Below are 22,656 nucleotides of genomic sequence, written 5' to 3'. Positions count from 1 at the left end.
CTCTAGCCCCTTTTGTAAAGATTACTGTACTGTCTAGTCAGCTATTAGCTTGCTCTGAAGTTCTTACTTGTAAAATGTAAAAAGGAAGCAGAAATTTCATTAAATGAGCTAGTTCATCTGGCTTAATTCCTACATCTTACTAGTATTGCATATGATTTTTGATTATTTTAATATTTAACATATAATTACATGTAGTTAACAGAAAATGTAAGGCAGCTTCGAGGATGCCTTCTATTTTGTCTTTCAACAAACTTCTTAATCATCTTCTAACTCTATTCAGTTGGTATATAGTCATGGAATTTCAATTTCATTCACTATTCACATAAATAAAATAGGATTGCAAAAAAAAAACAACACACCACATATATCAAAATACATTGAGAAAATAACTTTCAATCCTGGGGAAAACATGATGTTTTCCAAATCATTTTAAGGACTTACTACATTATTTTTTATTCATTCAATAACAATTTATTAAATCTTTAGTAAGACAACACCCTAGAAACTGAACCCTAACACCCTTCTTAAATCTCTGTTATCATGGAGTACACCTGATCCTGAAATTGCCTTATGAAATTCTATTTGAACAAAATGTGTTCTCTCTTCTATACCTTATTGTCAGTCCTAATCGTGACTTTCAGTTGTGGTAGTACACGTTCCACTTCTAGACTCCATTCTGCAGCATCTGTTGTAGATTCTAAAATATCTTCTTGTTTGGCAGACTCGTTCAAATCCTAAGAAAAGAAAGATATCACAAGATTTGAGAGTTTATAAAAAGAAGTGGTAAAATTTTGAGGCATTTTAGCAGGACTACACAATTTATATCAAGCATGGTAGTGTTAAAATGACAGTGACAAGAAGAAATTCTTTTCTGCCCTAGTCCATGTTCAAAGAAAGCAATGCACCAACTTGGTAGAATAGCAAAATAAATGTTTTTTAAAAGATGCTAATATATGATTCAATTATTTTTACAAAGGACAGTGTTTTTGAGACATCAGAGTGAACTCAATGGGGAATAATTTCAAATGGACAAGCCATGCAGGTATGCCAATTGATAACAGTAGAGGAGATACAAACACATGTTTGGTAAGAAAACATTGTTTTACTGACAATATAACACCAAATCTGAAAGACAAAAAAGATAAGATCCCAGAGGCAAAGAGTTTATCATTTATAGACTTTGGATTCAGAATTAAAGTAATATTCTGATTAGGTCAAACTATAATGTAGCTTACAAATGTCATTTAATACAGACCTATTTGACTTAATAGGATGGGGCCATATTTCTGCTAAGTAAGAAAATCAATTCATGCCTGTTTTTTAATAAAAAAGAAAATATTTCTCCTCCTCCTCCCCATTTTCTCAGCCCTTCAAATTTCAGCACCTAGTGTGTAGAAATCTGAAAAAGTAAAAAATGTATAAATTAATGATTTCAAGATAAAGCCTAATGGATTAGTTTTAGTGGCAAGTTTTCCATTTAAGTTCCCTCAATAAATTAAAAAAAAAAGTAAGGAAAAACATGAAAACTTATTAATATAAAAGAAAAGAAATCCAATAGACATAAGCAGCCAAATACAGTGTATAAAACTTACTTAGATTCTAATTTGAACAAGCAATCTGTAAATGGACATTGTTGAGACAATCAGGGAAATCTGAATGTGGAAGAGTATTAGACAATATTAAGAAATTATTAACTTTATAGATATGATAATGTATGTCATGGTGGTAGTTTTGAAAAAGGCCTTATAAACTAGACATAAAAGTTGAAATATTCCAGGTAAATTGACAAGATGTCTGAAATTTAACTTTAAATTTATAGGACAAATAAAGGAGGGGATGCTTTAAAGGAAGCACAATTGACAAAAAGTTAACCATTGAAAATGGGTAATGTTGCATAGGAGTTCATGATCATATTCTCTCTAATTTGGTGTATGTTTGAAATATACCATAATACAAAATTTAAAAATAAAAGACTATATATACTATATCAACAACCTCATGGTGAAATTACATTCCCAATGTCAACTTATGTCACTAACACACTTCTCAAATGAAAGCTCATTAGACTAATCTTTCTAATCTAGTCTAATACTAAGTACAAGAATAACCTTATATTGGAATTTATATTTTAGTGGGAGCCTGAGGTCTTCAGGGGCTTTGAACTCATTCCCAATTGAGTCTCCAGGGCACTGCTGACACAAGAAAGCCTCTCTCTTCTAACTCATTGCTCAGATTAGCAGGTTCTAAATAGACTCAGAGCCTTCAAAGGGACATATATTACTTTTAGTTCAGAAATTCAGGGAGCTATATAGTCTAACCACACAATGAAAAGATGTATAACTAATATATGCTTTTACATTTTACAATATGTGGTCTGAATTTATTGTTATTCTACTAACAACCAGAAGAATAAAAAATAAAAGATTAATTTAAGAAAAGAGCGTAGGAACTCTAAATAAAAAATGTTCAATATTCTACTGTAAACATTTCAGTGCTCCTTTAAATATAGAAACATTGTATTATTTTGATTACTTAATAGAATGCTATGTGTACCTATATATAAATTGAATCCAGGGTAGCATAAGAGCACCACAGCTGAAAGGGGGCGACAGTGTTCACTAAGTAGACATGTGTGAAGTTATTTGAGAATATATGGGATGGCAGAAGAAGAGATGCTGGGTCTCCCAATTGAAATGTAGATCCATGTTGAAAGGTCTTAGTCATTTAACTCCACATTGACACCCTTGAGCATGCATATACTCTGAGGAGCAAGGTAATTGCAACCTAATGACACATCCCATTACTTGTTCCCACCTCTAGAAAGCTGAATTTTCACTGGCTCATTTTCTATAGCAAATGGTAGATTTATGGCGGTGGGGGTGGGGGTGGGGATGGGAGGATTTATGTACTGCTAGTGGAATGGAGCCTGACATTTGGTGTAGGTGTGTGGTTTGCTCCTGCCAAGATTATGAACCCCCATGTCTCAATCCAACAGAGCCAGGCTAAGCCAAAGGGGCATACCCTTTGTATGATTCTTAACAGAATGTAGATATGCTAGGCACTGATTTAAAAATAAGTTTTAATAGCCCTGGCTGGTGTGGCTCAGTTGGTTGGGCATTGTCCCATGCACTGAAAGGTTTTTGGTTCAATCCCAGTCTGGGCACATGCCCAGGTTTTAGGCTTGATCACCAATAAAGGGTGTGCAGGAAGCAGCCCATCTAGGGTATGTTCTGCTCTCACATTGATGTTTCTCTCTCCTCTTATCCCTTCTTCTCTAAAAATTGATTGCAGGTCTTAAAAAAAAAATAGGTTTGATTTATGGAACCACTCTTTGGGTGATTTGAAGTTGGTTATTACTGATTAAATCCCTGAGCCAATGCTTCCAACCCCATGCCCTCATTAACACCTCTCCTTCTATCATTCCTTACAGGAAAGTGGAGTCCAGAACCCCCAAACTAGGCCAGAAGAGAGTACTCATCCACATTCTCACTTTCTTCAGGTTGAACATAGAATTGTTCAAGTTTGCATAACATACTCAAAAATTTTACTCAAGGAAGGGCACATTTCCCTAATTTTCACAAATGCAAATGGTTAGCAGTGGCCCTGTATGAATCTGACTCATAATCTAAGAGTATGGTACATGGAGATCAAACTATCCATTAAGATATTCATGTGTATAAGTTCTTTGTTTTTATACGGGGCCCTTTAGTAAGTTGTATTTACCATTTTTAGCTTATTATCTGGTCCCTTAAGCAATGATTTGCTATCTCCTATTCCCAATGTTCTAAAATGTTTTGATGTAGCTATTTTCTTCACTCCCAGTTAACACACTGGGGGAAATAGCCCAGTTACTAAGTGAGGAAGTCAAAAAGAGAACATTAAGCTTGACGGAGCAGCATTAACTGATTCAAACTATACAGCCTCTTTCTACTTCCATGTTACACATCTATTTCATAACCTCATTCCTCATTCAAAATTTCCTAGTGCCTGATAAGTGGATACATTAACTGAGCAAGCCCTATACACAAAGTATAAATCATTTTAAAGCTATATTACCATGCCTTGGTTATAATACATACTTTGGGAAAACCTTTCCTTTCCAATTGTTTCTCCATTTAACAAATGGTATTTTATGTGAAGCTATTAGTAAAAGAGAAATAAACTGCTGTTTCCATTTAATCAAAATTTTATATCATCATGACACAGTCCCTCTCTGCAATAACATTAACTAAGATAAAGAATAGCTCTGGGGAAATTGCGTTTTCCAGTTAATGCTGCTGAAGAAACAATTAGAAGCTCAATAATACACAGGCTATACAGAAGTCTCATTTATAATTAATTAATTTACCAATAAGCCATTTGTTAAGCTCCCATAACATGGAAGGTGAGAATCCAGGCACTGTGCTCAGTGTGGAAAGATAAAAGGATTTAATTCAGGCCTGCATAGAGTTTACAGCCTATTAGGAATAGTCTGAGGCTAGTTAATGGGGGTAAAAATTGGTCCTAAGAAAAAGAAACTGATGAGAACTGATTCTAATACTGCCAAAGGAAAAATTAAAGACAAGAGTGTAAACCATCCCATAACAACCTTGGACTGCAATAGTGGGGCATGTTCCAGAATCAAGCATGCAGTGTTACTGGCCTGCTCAGAATCCTTTCCACTAAAGTAATCTCTTTTCCCAGGTAATATTAGTGGGATGATTAAACATCTAAAGAAATACTATGTTCTCTCTGTGTGTATGCATATATAAATGAAAATATTTCCCAAACTTGTCTAGTTATGAATACCTTATAACACTTTCTTTGACCACTGATTGAGAAATAACCTGTTAGTAAAGGGAATATACATTAAGTGGCCAGGTTATTATGATTTCTGAACGCATAATAATCAGTATATATATCAGGTCCGGGGTATGAATTCGTGCATGGGTGGGGTCCAGCCAGCCTAACCAGGGGGAAGGGACATGGGCGATTGGCCGGCCTACCTGCTGGTCAAACTCCTGGTGATGGGACAATTTGCATATTAGCCTTTTATTATATAATATAGGATATACACTGAGTTTTATTATATAATATAGGATCATAATAAGCTGGCCACTCAGTGTATATAGCTGCATGGGCAAACCAAAGCGTGAAGCTTAAGACTCATCCATCCTTGAGAAGACATTTCCTTGTAAATGAAGATCCCAAGTCGAAAGTTACAGAGAAATCACAAGTTGGGGGGGGGGGGGGGGCAGTAGAACCTAGATCACAAGGTAGATCACAAGGGCCAGGACAGAAACAGAATTTACAGACTTCCAGGTGAAAATGGGAGATGAAGGGAGCGCCAGAAGATCCCAGCACTAAACTAGTAATGAAGCAAGAGAAAATGGAGATGCTTGAATCTTCAATTACCAAGCCCATCCCTATCTCTCAAACTGTCAGATTGGATACTGGATATGACTGATCCTAGGCTAAATGATAACAGACACCCACAATGTTTTTGCATTCTTATGTATTTTTAAAGCATTCTAATAGCTTCTCTTGTTATCAAGATGCCAAAGGATCACCTTTGGATATTTCCTTGATTGTCTGGAATAGCTCTTCCTTCTCCTAAACAGCTGTGGGTTTGGAAACCTAATATCCAGGATTGTTAGAATTTAGGTAAAGAAAGAATACAGAGGGAGAGGTGGAAAGTGAGAGCTTGAGCAAGTTGGGACTCTTCATAGAAATCTTTAAAAACGAAAGTGGTTATATAGACTTATTTTGGTTGCTCAGAGGCTTTCTTTTTTTTTCATTCTTCCCAATTTTATGCTTTGTTAAAGATAGGATAGGTGGCAAAGAAGCTAAGAAGTAAATATAGTATATATGATATTACCATAACTTAAACAGGATTTATCCTAAGGGTATCTAGTGTCCCTCTTTCTCTAGCATCTATCAATAAAAGACAATCTAGAAAATCTAGATAGAGAGATAAACCACAGTTCTTTCAATAAAGAACAGTGTTCCCTCAAAATCCCATGATTTTAGCAAATCATAGTTAAGGCGGAGAGTGAACTCCTTTCACATCCCTACAGTTAATTATTCTTCATGATTAAAGCAGCATAACTCATGAGTGTGATTCACTATTATCTTTCCAAATTAGGTTTTATATGATTTAATAACATTACTATGAAGAAAAATGTTTCATACCATACAAAAAGTATTTTCACATTTGTTCTGAATAACTAAGTTAAACCCTGGCTATTATCTATCAAAAGTAATAGATGATAGCTTCTGTCTGTGAATATATTAAGTTCATAAAGGTCTTTTAAGTTCAATTTTAAGGCTATAAAAAAAACGTATCCTGACTTATAATGTGAACTAAGATTTGAATAAATTATGCTCCTATAATAAAATAAAAAGAAAGCTCCCCAAATTCAAACAAAATCAATTTAATTTTCCAATAAGAAATCTGAAATTACTTTTGAATGAGAATTTAACTTCCAATATTAACTTATCAAACACCTACCTTTGTTACTACTTTAGCTACTTTAATGGACACTCAGTGGTAAGGTGAAATCATCTTTGAATTTTACTTTTCTCAAAATAAAACCAAAATATAAACTACCCTAAGAAGTATGTATGGAGAAACTTCTATAAACATCATTTTGGTGTTGTAGATTATGCAAAATAAGTTTAATTATTTATGGCCTTAATTCTATAAAATTTGTTTTCTTTGAAATGACAACTTCATGGATATGCTAATGCCCAAATACCTTTGAAGAGCTCAATATACCTTCTGAAAGGAGATGAAAGTCCAACTAACTGTCAAGATTAAATATGTAGTCCCAAGACTCAAGGAAGAGGGAATGAAGTTGAACTGAGAATCACCACAGGATGGTGTAAATGGTAGAAGGATGGGTTCCATCTCTGCTCAAATCCCACTTCCATCGCTTATTTGCTATTGGTTAAGTTACTTAACCTTTATAAATCTCAGGGTTCTTGTGTGTAAAATGGGGATGATACTAGTATCATCCTCATTGGAAGGATTGATGTGTGGGTTAAAGTAGATGAAGCACTAAGACAGAGCACTAAGTTAAGTATACAATTTTACCAATATGTTCCCAAAAATTCTAGTTTAGCACTTCTTAGTTGGGATTCAGGAATCTGTATTTTAACAACTCCACCAGGTGATTCTCATCATGAGAGAAGTTTGGGGAACCCTGCTCTAGAGCACAGATGCTGAAAATCTTCTATTACCTATCAATCCTTTGCCATGTAGGTTACAACTATATTCACCTGATTTATCTCTTGTCATTTACATTATGATGTTCCCCTCCCCTCTATATATAAGGTTTTAATTTTTATGATATTCAGATTTACCAGTAGTTTTCTTTCATGGTTTTTGCTTTTCTTGCCATTCTTAATCATGCCCATGTCAACTCATGAATTTACAGTAACACTTGTCACTCATGTTTTTGTTTTTGTTCATTTTTTAATTTGTTAATCTATGGGGTTTTGTGTGTAAGATATGAGGGAAGAGTCCTCCTTTTTTCCTACATAGATAGTTATCCTATAACCATTTAATGGAATAGTTCAGTTTTCCACAATGATTTGAATTGTTTCATGTATTAATATCACTGTATATTTGGATTATTTTATGAACTCTGCACTATTTCATTAATCTATTTCTGTGTATAATGTTTTTTCAGACTTAGAAAAAAATTATACTAATAGTACAAAAAATTCCCATATATCCTTCATCAGATTCACCAAATAATAGCATCTTACATAACCTCAGAGCAATTATGCATAAAGGAATATAATGTTCATATGTGGATACTAAGATTTGTGGAAATTTTTACATTTTTCTTTGTGCTTGTTTTCAATAAGAGCAGGTAAAATTATAAGTTTGATTAACTTCCAAAATTAGAGGGTACAGGTGGTAAATGCTATAGGTATCTAAGAGACAGAAGTGTATTATAATGGCAACAGGAGGTTTCAGTATAACCTCACAAAGATGTATAGAGCGATAGATAGAAAAGAGACAAGCCAAGTGTTTATAATCAAGAATGCATTATAAGCCAAAATAGGTATAAACATGGCTTGTGAAGATCACTATGAGGAGAGAGACTAGGGGCTTAGCAAGGTAAATACTGCAGAGCAAAAAAAGTTGAATGCCATGTAAAAAACCTAAGAAGCAAGGTTCAGGAATGTGAACATTGTTCTCTAAGCCAGAAGAGAGACAGACTCATAAGAAAGATGCAATGCTTTTTTTTTTTTTTTTTTTTTTTTTTTTTTTTTTAATGCAAGAGAGCTTTGTTTAGTCCCTACTATAATCCAAGTACTGTTCTACTCTAAGCACAGGAAATAAAATGATAAAAAAACATTCTAGTGATGTCTTATGAAGATTTATGGGTCATAGAATTAAATGAAATCAGGGTGATAAAGTAAGATGTTATGTAAGAGGCAGAATTTGAGCTAAACCTGAACATTTACTAATAAGAGTCAAGAACAAAGATGATGTCAGGACATCGTATATAATAAAGATGTAATATGAAAATTAACCACCATGCCCTCGCACAAGATGGCTACCCCCATGTGGTCACAAGATGGCCACCCCCATGTAGTCAAAAGTAGCCACCCCCTTGTGGTCACAAGATGGCCACCAAAAAATGGCGGGTAGGGGAGGGCATTTGTGGGCAATCAGGCCAGCAGTGGAGGGCAATTGGGGAGGACCAGGCCTGCAGGGAAGGGCAGTTGGGAATGACTAGGCCAACGGGGGCGGGGAGGCAGTGAGAGGCGATTAGACCAGAAGAGGAGGGCAGTTGGGGCTATTGGGCCTGCAGGGGAGGGCAGTTGGGGGCTATCGGGTCTGCAGAGGAGCAGTTAGGCATTGGTCAGGCTCACAGGGGAGTATTTGGGGTGATCAGGCTATCAGGCAAAAGCAGTTAGGGGCAATCAGGCAGGCAGGCAGGCAAGTGGTTGGGAGCTAGCAATCCCAGATTGTGAGAGGGATGTCCTACTGCCAGATTAGGTCCAATCCCTGGGATTGGGACTAAACTTGCAGTTGGACATCCCCTGAAGAGTCCCAGATTGGAGAGGGTGCAAGCTGGAATGAGGGACGCTACCCCACCCTCCCAGTGCACAAATGTTGTGCACCGAGCCTCTAGTTTTATGTAAGAGACAAAAGTGAAAGGATAGGATGGGATAGATGGGAACAGCTGTGTTATGAGGTGTTTGGAAACCTATGAGAGAATCTGTTTACCTGTAATACAATTATTACAGTGGGGGGGAAAAATAAGGTTGGCTATGTGAACAGTTATTCAATTGCAAAGGATCTTGAAAGCCAGACACCAAATTTATTGTTTTATAATTTATATAAATTAACCTGTAGGCATTGTAAACAATCAGAATTTACTGAAGTCAGAATGCCCTGGCAAAAGTCACATTTTGGTAAGACAAAAGAGTATGGTAAAATATGTTTTCACAAAAGGGGGTGGGGTGGGAGTGAAGGACTGAAGGATAAAGACTAAAGACCATTTAGGACACTACTGTTACATAATTCAGAGAGGAAGAGTACCTGACTTTGAAAGACAGCTGAAGGGATGGATATGAAAAATATTTCAAAGGTAGCATCCATAGGTCATAGTGGCTACAACTCCTGGATGAAAATGAATCATCAGTCACACATTCAAAGCATTAACACAGGTAGAGGTGAGTGCTGATGGGTGTATGTGGGTTTAAAGATTAAAGGATTATAGAGGACTGAAAAAAAACACACAAAAAACACATACTCTAGTGCCCAGATAAAGTGTGAGTTACATAATTAATATTTGCTATCAGTGCTGATTTGGAAAATATAACCTATTTACAATAATAAAAGAGAAACATGAAAATTGACCATCACTCCACTACACCTATAAGACACGCCCACCAATCAGGAGCGAGTATGCAAATTAACCCAACCAAGATAGCTGTAGCCACTAAGTGCACAGGCGGCTTGGGTTTCCCTGGCAATGAAGGAAGCCAAGCTTCCCACCCACTCTGGCCGGCCCTGGCCTCCGCTCAAGACTAAAAGTTTCAATTATAGAAGATAAATAAATCCCAACAAAAATGGTGGCAGCCACAAAGCAGGAGAGAGCAGGAGGCTTGGGTTGCCCCCAGCGATGGAGGAAGCCAAACTTCCTGGCCGGCCCTGGCCTCTAATCAAGGCTACAAAGTTTCAATTATAGAAGATAAATAAATCCCAGATACCAGGACCTCAGCTTGGGTCACAGGGGGGCATGGACAGCCTGCAAACCACCACAGGCCCATCGCCTAGGACATCCCATGCCCCACACCCCCAGGGAACCCCCACCTGAACCTGGACACCCTTCAGGGCAAACCAACAGGCTCCCTCCCATGCACCAGGCCTCTATCCTATTTAATAAAAGAGTAATATGTAAATTGACTGTCACTCTAACACACAAGATGGCTGCCTCCATGTGGACACAAGATGGCCACCACAAGATGGCTAGCAGGGGCAGGCATTAGGGAGGGACCAGGTCTGTAAGGAAGGGTAGCTGGAGGGGACCCAGGCCTGGAGGGAGGGCAGTTAGGTGCAATCAGGCTAGAAGGGGAGCAGTTAGGCATCAATCAGGCTGGCAAGGGAGTGGTTAGAGGGTGATCAGCCTGGCAGGCAGAGGAAGTTAGGGGAAATCAGGAAGGCAGACAGGTAGTTGGGAGCCAGTAGTACTGGATTGTGAGACGGATGTCCAATTGCCCATTTAGGCACGATTCTACCAGGAACAGGCCTAAACAGGCAGTCAGAGGGGTCCCAGATTAGAGAGGGTGCAGGCTGGGCTGAGGGACAGACATCCCCGTGCATGAATTTTATGCACTGGGCCTCTAGTCTATTTATAAAATGACAACTCTCAAATAATTGCTAGGGAAAATCATTACATCACTTGACTTCAAATTCCCCTTATTTATTTCTATAAGGGAGACCTTATGTGACAGCAAATTTAGTCTAGTGGGCCTTCAATAATAACCCATGTCACAGATAATGAAAATAAAATCATGATATCACCAGGGCTTCCCAATTTACATCAAAATCAAACTTCTTGTTAAATTCACATCTTATGTAAGTTTCTAACACAAAAATATTCATGTCAATCTAGAAACTGGTTAGTATTGAGAGAATGGAGCTCTTTTTATTCTTCTATAGCAATAAGAATGTTAGTGACTAATCCCAATCTCCAGCAAAGGAGAAAGTTACACAAAAGAAGAAATGCATCAAGGGCAAAACCTATGCCAGCCCCATCTTAGGTGCTGTCCACAAGTTATTATGGTAATCTCACAACTACCCTTGGAAGAATCCTGTCCCCATTTTATAGATAAGAAAGCAGAATCATAGAGAGGTTAATTTCTCTAGTCATGTGGCTAGAGTCATGCAGTCAGGATTTCATCTGTGACTACTATTTCAGCCAAAGGATCTACAAACCTTGAAGTTATGGACACATTTTGGAACGAACCTTGAAAAGTCCTTGCCCTACTTCTGGATAGACTTGCAATAAAACCAGGATGAAAATAAAGACCTTTCTTATTTCAAGTGTAGGTTTAAAAATTACACTAAAGATCAAGCAAAACTCTCTTTTACACCCAGCAAGAGCTGCTGTTTGAGCCTCCTTCTGAGCAGTGAGTACAGGTTTTTTCCCCCTCTAACCTACATTTCCTATTCACTTCCAGATGTACAACTGATGTGTTGGTGCAGGTTAGTTACCATAGAAATAAAAGCACCTACTCAGTCATACTGTGTTCCATCACACTTAAACATGTCATGTTTTCATTGTTTCCCCTGGGAAATAATAGATTTCTCACAGTAGGACTAACATTCAACTGTTTTAAAAAGAAGAAGAAAAAAACATTTTCCTCAAACAGGAACCCAAACCAGTGCTAACTTATGGGGGCCAGTTATATTGTAGAATAGTATTTTCCCCCTATATTACTCAGAAAAGACATTTTGTCGAGAATTGTAAATAATATGTAAAATGAAAAAAATTTAAAGTATTTAATATATTAAGCAAAGTAGATCCATTTTCTTCCTCTTTTTTATTACAATGTTGTAGACTTGCTACGATGACACTTTTTATTCTAAGCCTAGATTTTCACTTCCTTACAGCTTTGCTTTTTAAGCTAAATATTCTCTCATGCTCAGTACTATGCATTTTTTGCTAAATAATTAAAAACCAATTGTGCTTAAACCTTTTCAGATAGTTGGTTTTATGCTGTCTAACTCAGGAGTTGGTTTCTAAAACCTCAAATTTAGCATCTCAAGGAAGAATGGTATCTATGGCATGTTTAAAAAAATGTTTTGAAATGAAGTGATGGGCATTTAAAAATAGAATTCAGAGTGTGCAGCTTTCCTCCGATCCTTCACTGGGGGAGGAGAATGACACATCTGTGTGAAGCTGCCAGAACACTGTTGCTGTGATTCTATTGAACTTCAGAATGGAGGGGAGCTACAAAGACCACTCATAACTGCATCATCGTTGCCAAACATGCAGGCATTTTCCAGTACACATACTCAAGTTAGAAACAGAAATGACCAGGACACGCCCTAACACCAGAGCCTCCTTTCCCTGCCCCCACCTTTCAAGTCTCTGAACATTCTACTGCATCCCTAACCATCACAGGCCCCGGCCAACTGTCAGAGCTTCAATACCAAGCCAGTGTCCTCCCAATGATCAATGAGGGAGGCTTTGGCTAAAAACATCCAGGAATCAGAGGAAAAGAGCAAATATAAAACTTTTTGGGCTAGTCTTAAAGCCTAATATCCATCCATAATATTTTTTCCTTCTAAGAAAAGCTATATCAAAATTAAAATAACTAACCTGAAAATGAAATTTTGGAAGATAAAACAATCCCTCACGAAATTGTAGGAGTTATCTTCTTGATAATTATATTTGGCAAAGCCATAATTGGAATAAGAAAATTAGAGGGGAAAACCACCGAATAAGAATGGTTTTAAATACATAGGGTGGGGCAAAAGTAGGTTTACAATTGTGAGAACACAAAACACAGTTTATTCTTAGGTTATTATTTATTGATTATTGTATTATTTTTCCATAAGGACAACTGTAAACTTACTTTTGCCCCATCCTGTAATGTTTTTTAACTTTTAAAATAAATAAATGTTCTGAAAACCACCTGCTTTCAAAACAAACCAATTTAATCACTGTAAGCATTCACTTCCATAGGAGGAACTATTTTCTTAGTACAGTTTTTATGTTCATGAAACACTACTGCTGTGTCCAGATCCAATTAGGAAGACATTTCAAAGTTTAGTCAATGGCCACACACTGTCTCTTTACAAATTCCTCACATTAGCAGTTACAGGCGTCAAATATGTTTCAGAAGTCAGGAAGATGGATCACCAGGTCACTTTTCAAAGAAGAAATTGTTGCTCAGCTGTAGGAAAGGTGGCCAGTAAAGAGCTTCCCGCTATCAGCTCCTCAGGCTCTGCCCTACCTGCAGAGAGACACCTTATCTGGAGATATGTCCTTCCCTAGGCAGCCTGCCTCCAGCCACTGAGCCACGCATACAACACTTTCTCCAGTGCTCCTCACTACACTGGCCAAGACTATGTCAGACCTGAATCAATTATACTGCTCCCCTGGCCCAACTCTGCTTTCTTCCCGCTTCCTTTTACAGTACACGTCATGCACTCCAAACTCTGTCTGTGTCCAATTCCAGATGCCACAATGTGTATCATATGTCTTTTTCATTACATTCTCTCCTCCATTTACCACAAATCTCAGGAAAATGCTTGTGCATACCCATTTTCTGGAATTATCATGATACATAAGGACATACTATTCAGGTTCTAGATTTTAATAAAAGGAATATAACTAGATTTCCCCTGCATTATCCTACATGGTGCATGGGAGAAGCAATTAGTCTTGAGAAGTTCTTTTCTCCATGAAGATCAAAATATATCTTGCCTGTAAAATTCTAAATATAAAATACCATCGTGCATATATGTATTCATTCAACATTTTTCAATACTGAGCACTTTCTACACAACAGGCACAGGTGAAAAAAAGCTGCCACTCTAGAGGAGTTTGCATTCTAGTGGTTTAAATAGACAATAAACAAATCGGAAAGTAATACAATGCCAGGGTCTGTGTAGAAAAATAAAGCAGGGCGAGGGGATAGAAAATGACTGTAGAAGCATCTATTGTTTCATAGCCACAGGTGGAGAGGGATTGCAGTAATCCACACATCTCTGGGCTGGCACAAGTCACATATACACGTCTTAGTACATCAGTTTCCTAGAGAATATACGTCATTCCTGTTCTAGTGAAGTATTCATCACATTCAGCTTTACTAAAATAACATTTCTGCATTGTAAGTCCACCTGCTGCATGAAACATAAAATCTCAGCTCTATGTTACTAACCTGTCTAGCAGGTCTGTCTCAGAGAAAGAACAGCCTGAGACATCATAAGCTGTGGTCAGACACAGCTGTCTCAGGCAGATGGCATTATGGACAACATCATAAGCTTGCCAGATTTTTTTAAATATGAAGGGTTTTCTGCCTCATTAGTTCTTCATGGCTGACCATTCACAAACACCTGATCAAGCTTCTTCCTCTGGTGAAATGCAACCATACATAGTCTTAATTCAAAAGGTTATACATTAGTCTGGCAGGTGTTAGACAGCGCTAGAGTTTCAATCCATGAACCAAAAGTCACAAGTTCGATTCCAGGTCAGAGCACATGCCCGGGGCTCTATCCATAGTAGAGGGAATGCAGGAGGCAGCCAATTAATATTTCTATCTCTTTCCCTCTCTCTCTAAAAATACATACATAAATAAATAAATCTTTATTACATAATCTTTATCCAAAGGATCTAATGCTTTGATAATTTGTAAAGATATAGGCAGGGGGAAAACCCTACCTTAGACAGTTTGAGGTGAAAATTTGAAATCAGGACCAATGGTGACTTTGAGTAGTGATAGAGGCAAATTAAATTACTGTGCTCCCAACTCTCAAATCACTTGGTCTAGAGGGAATCCAGGGATAGCCTTTACAGGCCTCCAATTACATTATCAATATAAATGAATAGCACAAATGACTGTTCTTTTTGAGAAAAACTGTGTTTGCATATCTATTGTACTTTTGTTTTCTTCCTCATACTTTAAGAGAACTTTGTCATCACCATCTTCAACACACACAGGAACACCAAGAACCACTGTGTCCTTGCTTAAAACAGAAATCAAACCATACCTACCCTGTCGAACTTTTGCTAAGAAGCAAAGGGGAAAAAGAGATTTGAGAGTTTGCAGAAAATTAGTTCAAACTTAGCTTTTGTAATTTATTAGCTTTTTAAAAGATGAATTGTCTTAAGGTTATAAATTTCCATTTTTTTATCTATAAAATGGGGAAAACACCACCCAATTACCTCACAAAAGTATTACCATACTTTTACACAGTAAAAGTATGTGTTTTGAAGTAATTTGAAAACTATGAAGTGATCTGCAAATGTATTGTTACAACTGGAGTTTATTTGTTTAGATTTCAATGTTAACATATTATTTTGATATAATTTTGAATCGAGTAATAAAAATATATTCATTTATTTAGGAATTACTTATTCAGTATCTTCTGTGTTACACTATCCTATCTAACAAAACAGTAATATACAAATTGACTGTACCCCTGCTATACACACAGGACATGCCCACCAGCCAATCAGGAGCGAGTATGCAAATTAACCCAACCAAGATGGCTGCAGCCACAGAGTGAGCAGGCAGCTTGGGTTTCCCAGCCAATTGAGGAAGCCAAGCTTCCCGCACACCCTGGCCAACTATGGACTCCAGTCAAGGATACAAAATTTCAATTATAGAAGATAAATAAATCCCAACAAAAATGGTGGCAGCCACAGAGCTGGAGCGAGCAGGAGGCTTGTGTTTCCCCGGTGATGGAGGAATCCAAAGTTTTAGCTGGCCCACACCTCCACTCAAGACTACAAAGTTTCAATTACAGAAGATAAATAAATCCCCTCAAAAATGGCTGCAGCCACTAAGCAAGCAGGAGGCTTGGGTTTCCCTGGCAATGGAGGAAGCCAGGCTTTCTGCACACCCTGGCCTGCCCTAGCCTCCGCTCAAAGACTACAAAGTGTCAATTCTAAAAGAAATAAATCCCAGATACCAGGGCCTCTGCATGGGTCGCTGGGGTTGTGGCCAGCCTGCAAACAACCACAGGCCCCTCACCCAGGCTGCCCTATGCCCCAAGGGAACCCATACTCTGTTCTGGGACACCCTTCAGGGAAAACCAGCCAGTCCCCACCTGTGCACCAGGCCTCTATCCTATCTAATAAAAGAGTAATATACAAATTGACTATCACTCTAACACACAAGACGGCTGCCCGCATGTGGACACAAGATGGTCGGCAGAGGAGGGACCAGATCTGCAAGGGAGGGCAGTTGGGGGGCAATCAGGCCAGCAGTGGAGGGCAGTTGAGAGAGACCAGGCCTGTAAGGGAGGGCAATTGAGGGCAGTTAGGGGTGATGAGGCCAGCAGAGGAAGGAAGTTGGGGTGACCGGGCCTGCAGGGAAGGGTAGTTGGGGGGGAGGGGGGACTCACGCCAGCAGGGGAGAGCAATTGGGGGGACAGGGTCTGCAGAGAAAGGCAGTTAGGGGTGACCAGGCCTGCAGGGGAGGGCATTTGGGGGGGACCACACCTGCAGGGGAGGGCAGGTAGGGGCAATTGGATGGAAGGGGAGCAATTAAGCATCAATCAGGCTGGCAGGGGAGTGGTTTAGGGGGTGATTAGGCTGGCAGGCAGAAGTGGTTAGGGGCAATCTGGAAGGTAGGCAGGTGAACAATTGGGAGCCAGCAGTCCTACTGGGATCGGGCCTAAACGGGCAGTCGGACAGCCCTCGAGGGGTCCCAGATTGGAGAGAGTGCAGGCTGGGCTGAGAGACACACACATACCCATGCACGAATTTCATGCACCGGGCCTCTCGTAGAGAATATAAAAATGATAGCTATCCCTGTTTTCAGAGAGGGGAGGGGAAGATGTGATTTTGGTTTTTGCCAACACTTATTCAGCATTTTCTATGTGCCAGACATCATAATAAATACTTTACATGAAGTACTTCTTTGAATCTTTAAAAGCCCTATAAAAAAGGTAATATTTTAAACCTCATTTTATAGATGAGAAAGATAGGGATAATCAGTTTGGAAACCTGCACGAGGTCAGACACCTAGTAAGTATTAAAAATATTAGAGTCAACTCACAGGCTCATGCAAGTTAGTTATATCCTTATACTATGTTATATCTCAAGTTGGGCAGAACACACACATACATCAACTACACTAATAAAAGAGAAACACGCAAATTGATCATCCCTCTGCTACACCCACCAGCCAATCAGGAGTGAGTATGCAAATTACCTCAACAAAAATGGTGGTGGCCATGGAGCTGGAGCGAGCAGGAGGTTTGGGTTTCTCCCGGCAATGAAGGAAGCTAAGCTTCCTGCCCACCCTGCCCTCTGCTCAAGGGGGCCCTCAGCCCCTTACTCAGGCTGGCCATATCCCCATGGAGTAAGAGTGCCCACTGGGGGGAGGGTAGCCAGCTTGATAACAGCCCTCAGCCCCTCACCCAGCCTGGCCATGCTCTCCCAGAGGAGACCTTCACCCCATGGGGGCATGGCTGGCCTGCAAACCACCACAGGCCCTCACCCAGGCTGCCCCATGCCCCAAGGGAACCCCCACTCTGATCCGGGACACCCTTCAGGGCAAACTAGCTGGCCCCCACCCATGAACCAGGCCTCTATCTATACTAATAAAAGGATAATATGCTAATTAGACTGGGAGACCTCCTAGGAGACCTTCCAGACATTGTTCTGGACAAAGCCATGGTGGCAGGGCCAAGGTAGAGGCAATTAGAGGCCAAGAGGAGAGAGAAGTTGTGGGTGATCAGGCCAGGATGGGACAGAAATTGTGGGTGATCAGACCAGTGGGGGGTATTGGGAGTGAGCAGACCAGGAGGGGGGCCAGTTGGGGGTGAGCAGGCCATCAGTGGGGGTCAGTTGGGGGTGAGCAGGACAGTGGGGAGGGGGGAAGTTTGGGGGGAGCAGGCCAGCAGGGGGGCTGTTGGAGGCAAGCAGGCCAGTGGGGAGGGCAGATGGGGGTGAGTAGGCCTGCAAGGGGGGCAGTTTGGGGCAAGCACGCTGGCACAGGGGGCAGTTGGGGGTGATCAGGCTGGTGGGGAGGGGCATTTGGGGGTGAGCAGGCCAACAGTGTGGGGCAGTTGGGGGCAAGCAGGCCCACAGGCAGAGTGGTTAGGGGCAATCAGGCAGTCAGGCAGATGAGCAATTAGGACCTAGCAGTCCCGGATTGCAAGAGGGATGTCCAACTGCTGGTTTAAGCCCAATCCCTGTAAACCAGCAGTAGGACATCCTTCAAGAGGTCCCAGATTGGAGAGGGTGTAGGCTGGGCTGAGGGACACCCTCCGTCCCATCTACGAATTTCATGCACCAGGCTACTAGTCTATATATATCAAAGGCTTTGCGACTGTCTGACCAATAGCTATGACATGCAATGACCATTAGGGGGCAGATGCTCAACACTGGAGCTGCTAAGCTGCAGTGACTTAGCAGCTGCAGTTCTCGGGTGATGCACCCCAGAACCAGAGAGGAAGGAGCTCAATTCAGGGGGGTGGATCACCCGAGAACCATCTTCTCGCAATCCGTGACCCCTTAGGGGATGTCAGAGAGCCCGTTTCAGCCTGAACCCCACAGGCCAGGCCAAGGGACTCCCACTCACTCCACAGACACCTTCCCAGCCGCGGCACTCGCCCAGGTGCAGCTGGCCAGGAAGGATGGCAGATTTGGCTCCAGGGCATGTCCAGCCTGTCTCACTCAGTCCCACCCTGCCAGCCATCTTCTAATTACTAGTAATATCCTTTCAATGTGCACAAATCCAAGCACCAGGGCACTAGTTTAAATATAATATACATAAAGGAAAATACAAAATTCCCATATTAACTTGTGAAATATCTCATTCAGTAGGCTCTCTTTTATAGACTGGATTTACTTCCTAATTGAAATAGAGCAAAAACTGACTTATAGCAATGTCCATGTATCTATATACCAATCTTAATATAATCCATTTCATTGCAAAGAATTACCATTTAATTGTCATTTTCCTATTATCAAGCCAATTCAACAATTCAACACAGATCCGTTACTAAGAAAAAGAACTTGATATCAAATAATATGTTTCCATGAAAAAAAAAAATGACAGAAGGCAAATAAATTATTTTCAGTGTAAGAGAAGCACTGTGTTGCTTTTCCATAGTATAGACAGCAGGCTTCTGGCCCTACTTGCACCTCTGAATTTGTATATTTTCTACTGCATTTTATATATAGAATAATAATTTTCAGATCTACTTTTCAAATGACACACTAAATAAGGGATGAGGAAAGCCGGCCCAAGGGTTATAGAAGGCCTGAGAAATCATTTGGTCTGGTGCTACTAAGTCATGAGTGGTGAACTAAGTAAATGTTTTATCAAATATAGCAGGCTAATTTTTAAAAAAAATATATTTTATTGATTTTTGTACAGAGAGGAAGGGAGAGAGATAGAGAGTTAGAAACATCGATGAGAGAGAGTCCTACTGGGGATATGCCCGCAACCAAGGTACATGCCCTTGACTGGAATCGAACCCGGGACCCTTCAGTCCCCAAGCCGACGCTCTATCCATTGAGCCAAACCGGTCCCGGCTAGCAGGCTAATTTTTAAGTTGATAATTTTGTATAGCCTTCAAATGATGCTATAAATATCCAAATGGCCCTTAGCAGAAAAAAAGGTTCCAGACTCCTACACTAAACCATGGCCAACAATGGTTTCTACTTGTTTCAATTCTCAGCAGATAAAGTATACATATTGCTTGTTGGTCCTGTGTATATACCATGCAACTTACCAAACGATAGGTCTGAGCTTTCAAAACATTCAGATCAATAAAGTTTTCTTCATTATCTGTCTCTTCTTCCTTAGAAAAACAAAAAGAGTTTTAAAAGTTAGTAATTATAAAGTTACCATTTAAAAAAGTATTTCCAACTTTCACATACACATTAAACCCTATATATAGACTAATTCAGGAAAGGGTATTAAAAGCCTAGTAATGTGTGTAAAGTTATTAGCAGCACATCTGTTTTTTTGAGGATTTAACGATGCCATTATAATGGGCAAAAAATAGTGCAGTAAAGACCTGGGGAGGAATTGGAATGGGGTAGGGAGGGGTTAATGGATAGGTGGGGGGTGGAAACATCTGTAATAATTTCAACAATAAAGATAAATTTTAAAAAAATAAATAATGTGGGCTTTTTTTTTTTTTAACTCATTGATTGAAGAAAAAAAAAAAGGGAGGGTGCCATTACTATAGAACTAGAGATAAATATGCATAAGAATAGAATAAGAAAAAGTCCCAAATAGCATACCTGAAACAGATAGTGGAAAAAGTTAATGGAAATTTTGAGTAACATGATTAAAATAGATACAAATGACAGGTTGACAGACAAAATATTCTGATCTACTCCAGGGACCAATCACATTAATGAATGTTTTTGATATCTCTTATATGCTCAGGTTTATCAGTTAATTAGTTAAGTCACCAGTATTGTACTGCCTGGCCCTTGGCCCCTAAATCTATTTAAAGATATTAAATATTAAATCTATTTAATAATAATGAAATACATATTTATTTAAGATACTAACTTTGTGTCTTAGACATTATCTAAAACAGGGATGGGGAATGTCTGGCCCCAGGGCCATATAAGGCCTGAGAAGTCATTTGATCTGGCCCTGCCAAAGTATTAAGGGTGAATTAAATGTTTGACCAAATATAGCAGGCTAATTTTTAAGTCAATAATTTTGTATGGCCCGTGAACGATGTTGTAAATATCCAAATGGCCCTTGGCAGAAAAAAGATTCCCCACCCTGAACTAAAAGGATAGTTCAGGTAGATTCCAAGCGGGTCCTAATCTCTGAGCCAATTTCTATGGAAGGTGGGGTCAGAAATGACCTTTTGAGAGGTAATTCTTTTCCCACTATACAGTAAATACAGAATCTGAGGTTCTATAAGCATGTATAAAGACAAAACATTAACTCCCCTTTCTCTTCAAATGTCTTTGTGGTGACAGTGACATACTGGGTGAAAGAAATTTAACAAGAATATCCCAAACTTAAGAATCTTACCTAATAATAGACAAACATGTAAACTGACCATACTTCCACTATGTCCACCAGCCAATCAGATGGGAATATGCAAATTAAGACAAAGATGGTAACAGCCCAGCTGCTCCAAGTGTGGAGTGGCCAGGCAGGGCAGGATGCCTGCTATGAGAGGGAGGGCGGGGGCAAAGGAATCTACAGGAGCAGCACTCCAGCCACAGCAAAGAGAAAGATTGCAGACTCCTCCAGTGATGCAGCAAAAAACAAAAATGGCAGACTCTAGCCGGAGTCTGCAGTGAAGATGAAGGTGGCAGACTCTGGTCGGAGCGAAGGCCTGGGTCCTAGGTGCCAGTGCTGGAAGCCAAGGAAAAAAAGGCCTATTGCTTGAATCTCTTCATGCAATAGGCCTCTATTATGGTAATAAAGCCAATGAAGCGTGGTCCTCAAGTCTTATAAAGAAAAAAAAACTGGGTGTTGTTCAGTGGGCACTTCCACATGCAGTTATACAAAAGCAGCAGTGAAAGATTTCAAAGATAATCCTTATCTGCAAGAATTTAAAAGTATGTAAGACAGTGGTTCTCAAAGGTGGTTCTGAGACCAGCAGCTTCAGTATGGCATGGGAGCTTGTAAGAATGGAAATTCTAAAGCTCCATCCTTGATCTGCTCAGAATCTCTGGGGCGGTGCCACTAAAGTTATATGTGAGAACTATGCTAATCTTTGGGGAACTGGAATGCTTTTAGTAAAATATAGAACAATGTAAATGAAGTTTCCATACACTCAAGTGACATTTACTTTTTTAGGGAGGGGGCAGTGGGGCATGGAGGTGTAGATAAAACGGATCTGTTTACATCTTAAATCCTCAGCATATATGCAGATGCACACTTTTAAAAAGCAACTCAGTCTAGTCCGTGTTTGCACTAATGATGGTCTTTTTAACCAGGAGAGTAAACGATTGAAATGCCAATAATTCAACACCCATGGGAGATGAGACAAGTTTATGTTTTTGCAACAACCTACTCAATACAGTTTACATAGGCAATCAATAAATACTTGTTGAATTTTATGGGGTTGAGCACTAATAGGTAAAAAAAAAAAACACCAACTTTAATAGTAGGTACTAGGGAAAGGAATCAAGTTACTGAACATTATTAAGGGAGCATTCAAAAGGAATCTATACTAATAAAAGGGTAATATGCTAATTAGACCAGATGACCTTCCAGACAAAGCCATGGTGACGAGGCCAAGGCAGAGGCAGTTAGGGGTGATCAAGATAGCAGAGGAGAGCAGTTAGGCGGATCAGGCTGCAGGCAGGTGAACAGTTAGGAGCCAGCGGTCCTGGATTGCAAGAGGGATGTCCGACTGCCAATTTAGGCCCAATTCCACAGGAATTGATTCTCCTCTAAACTGGTAGTTGGACAACCCCCAAGGGGTACTGGATTAGAGAAGGTGCAGGCCAGGTGAGGGACACC

The 22,656-nt window shown here is 39.6% G+C and overlaps 1 protein-coding gene across 2 annotated transcripts in view; it reads right to left on the bottom strand.

The window, feature by feature from the left end:
* IFT57 (intraflagellar transport 57) overlaps positions 1-22,656 on the bottom strand; it is a 73,104-nt gene that overhangs the window by 35,370 nt on the left and 15,078 nt on the right. For both annotated transcript variants that reach the window (XR_006742090.1, XM_036446688.2), the window contains exons 5-6: positions 19,937-20,005; positions 612-734 (exon numbers count right to left, since the gene is read on the bottom strand). Coding sequence is in view for 1 of the 2 variants with exons in the window: in XM_036446688.2 (XP_036302581.1) it covers positions 612-734; positions 19,937-20,005 (192 nt within the window). In the remaining variant the exon portion in view is untranslated. The remainder of the gene's footprint in view (positions 1-611; positions 735-19,936; positions 20,006-22,656) is intronic.

Source organism: Pipistrellus kuhlii, unplaced genomic scaffold, assembly GCF_014108245.1.
Source record: "Pipistrellus kuhlii isolate mPipKuh1 unplaced genomic scaffold, mPipKuh1.p scaffold_m20_p_2, whole genome shotgun sequence".
Classification (NCBI taxonomy): domain Eukaryota; kingdom Metazoa; phylum Chordata; class Mammalia; order Chiroptera; family Vespertilionidae; genus Pipistrellus; species Pipistrellus kuhlii.
This window is presented reverse-complemented; position numbering and strand designations above follow the sequence as displayed.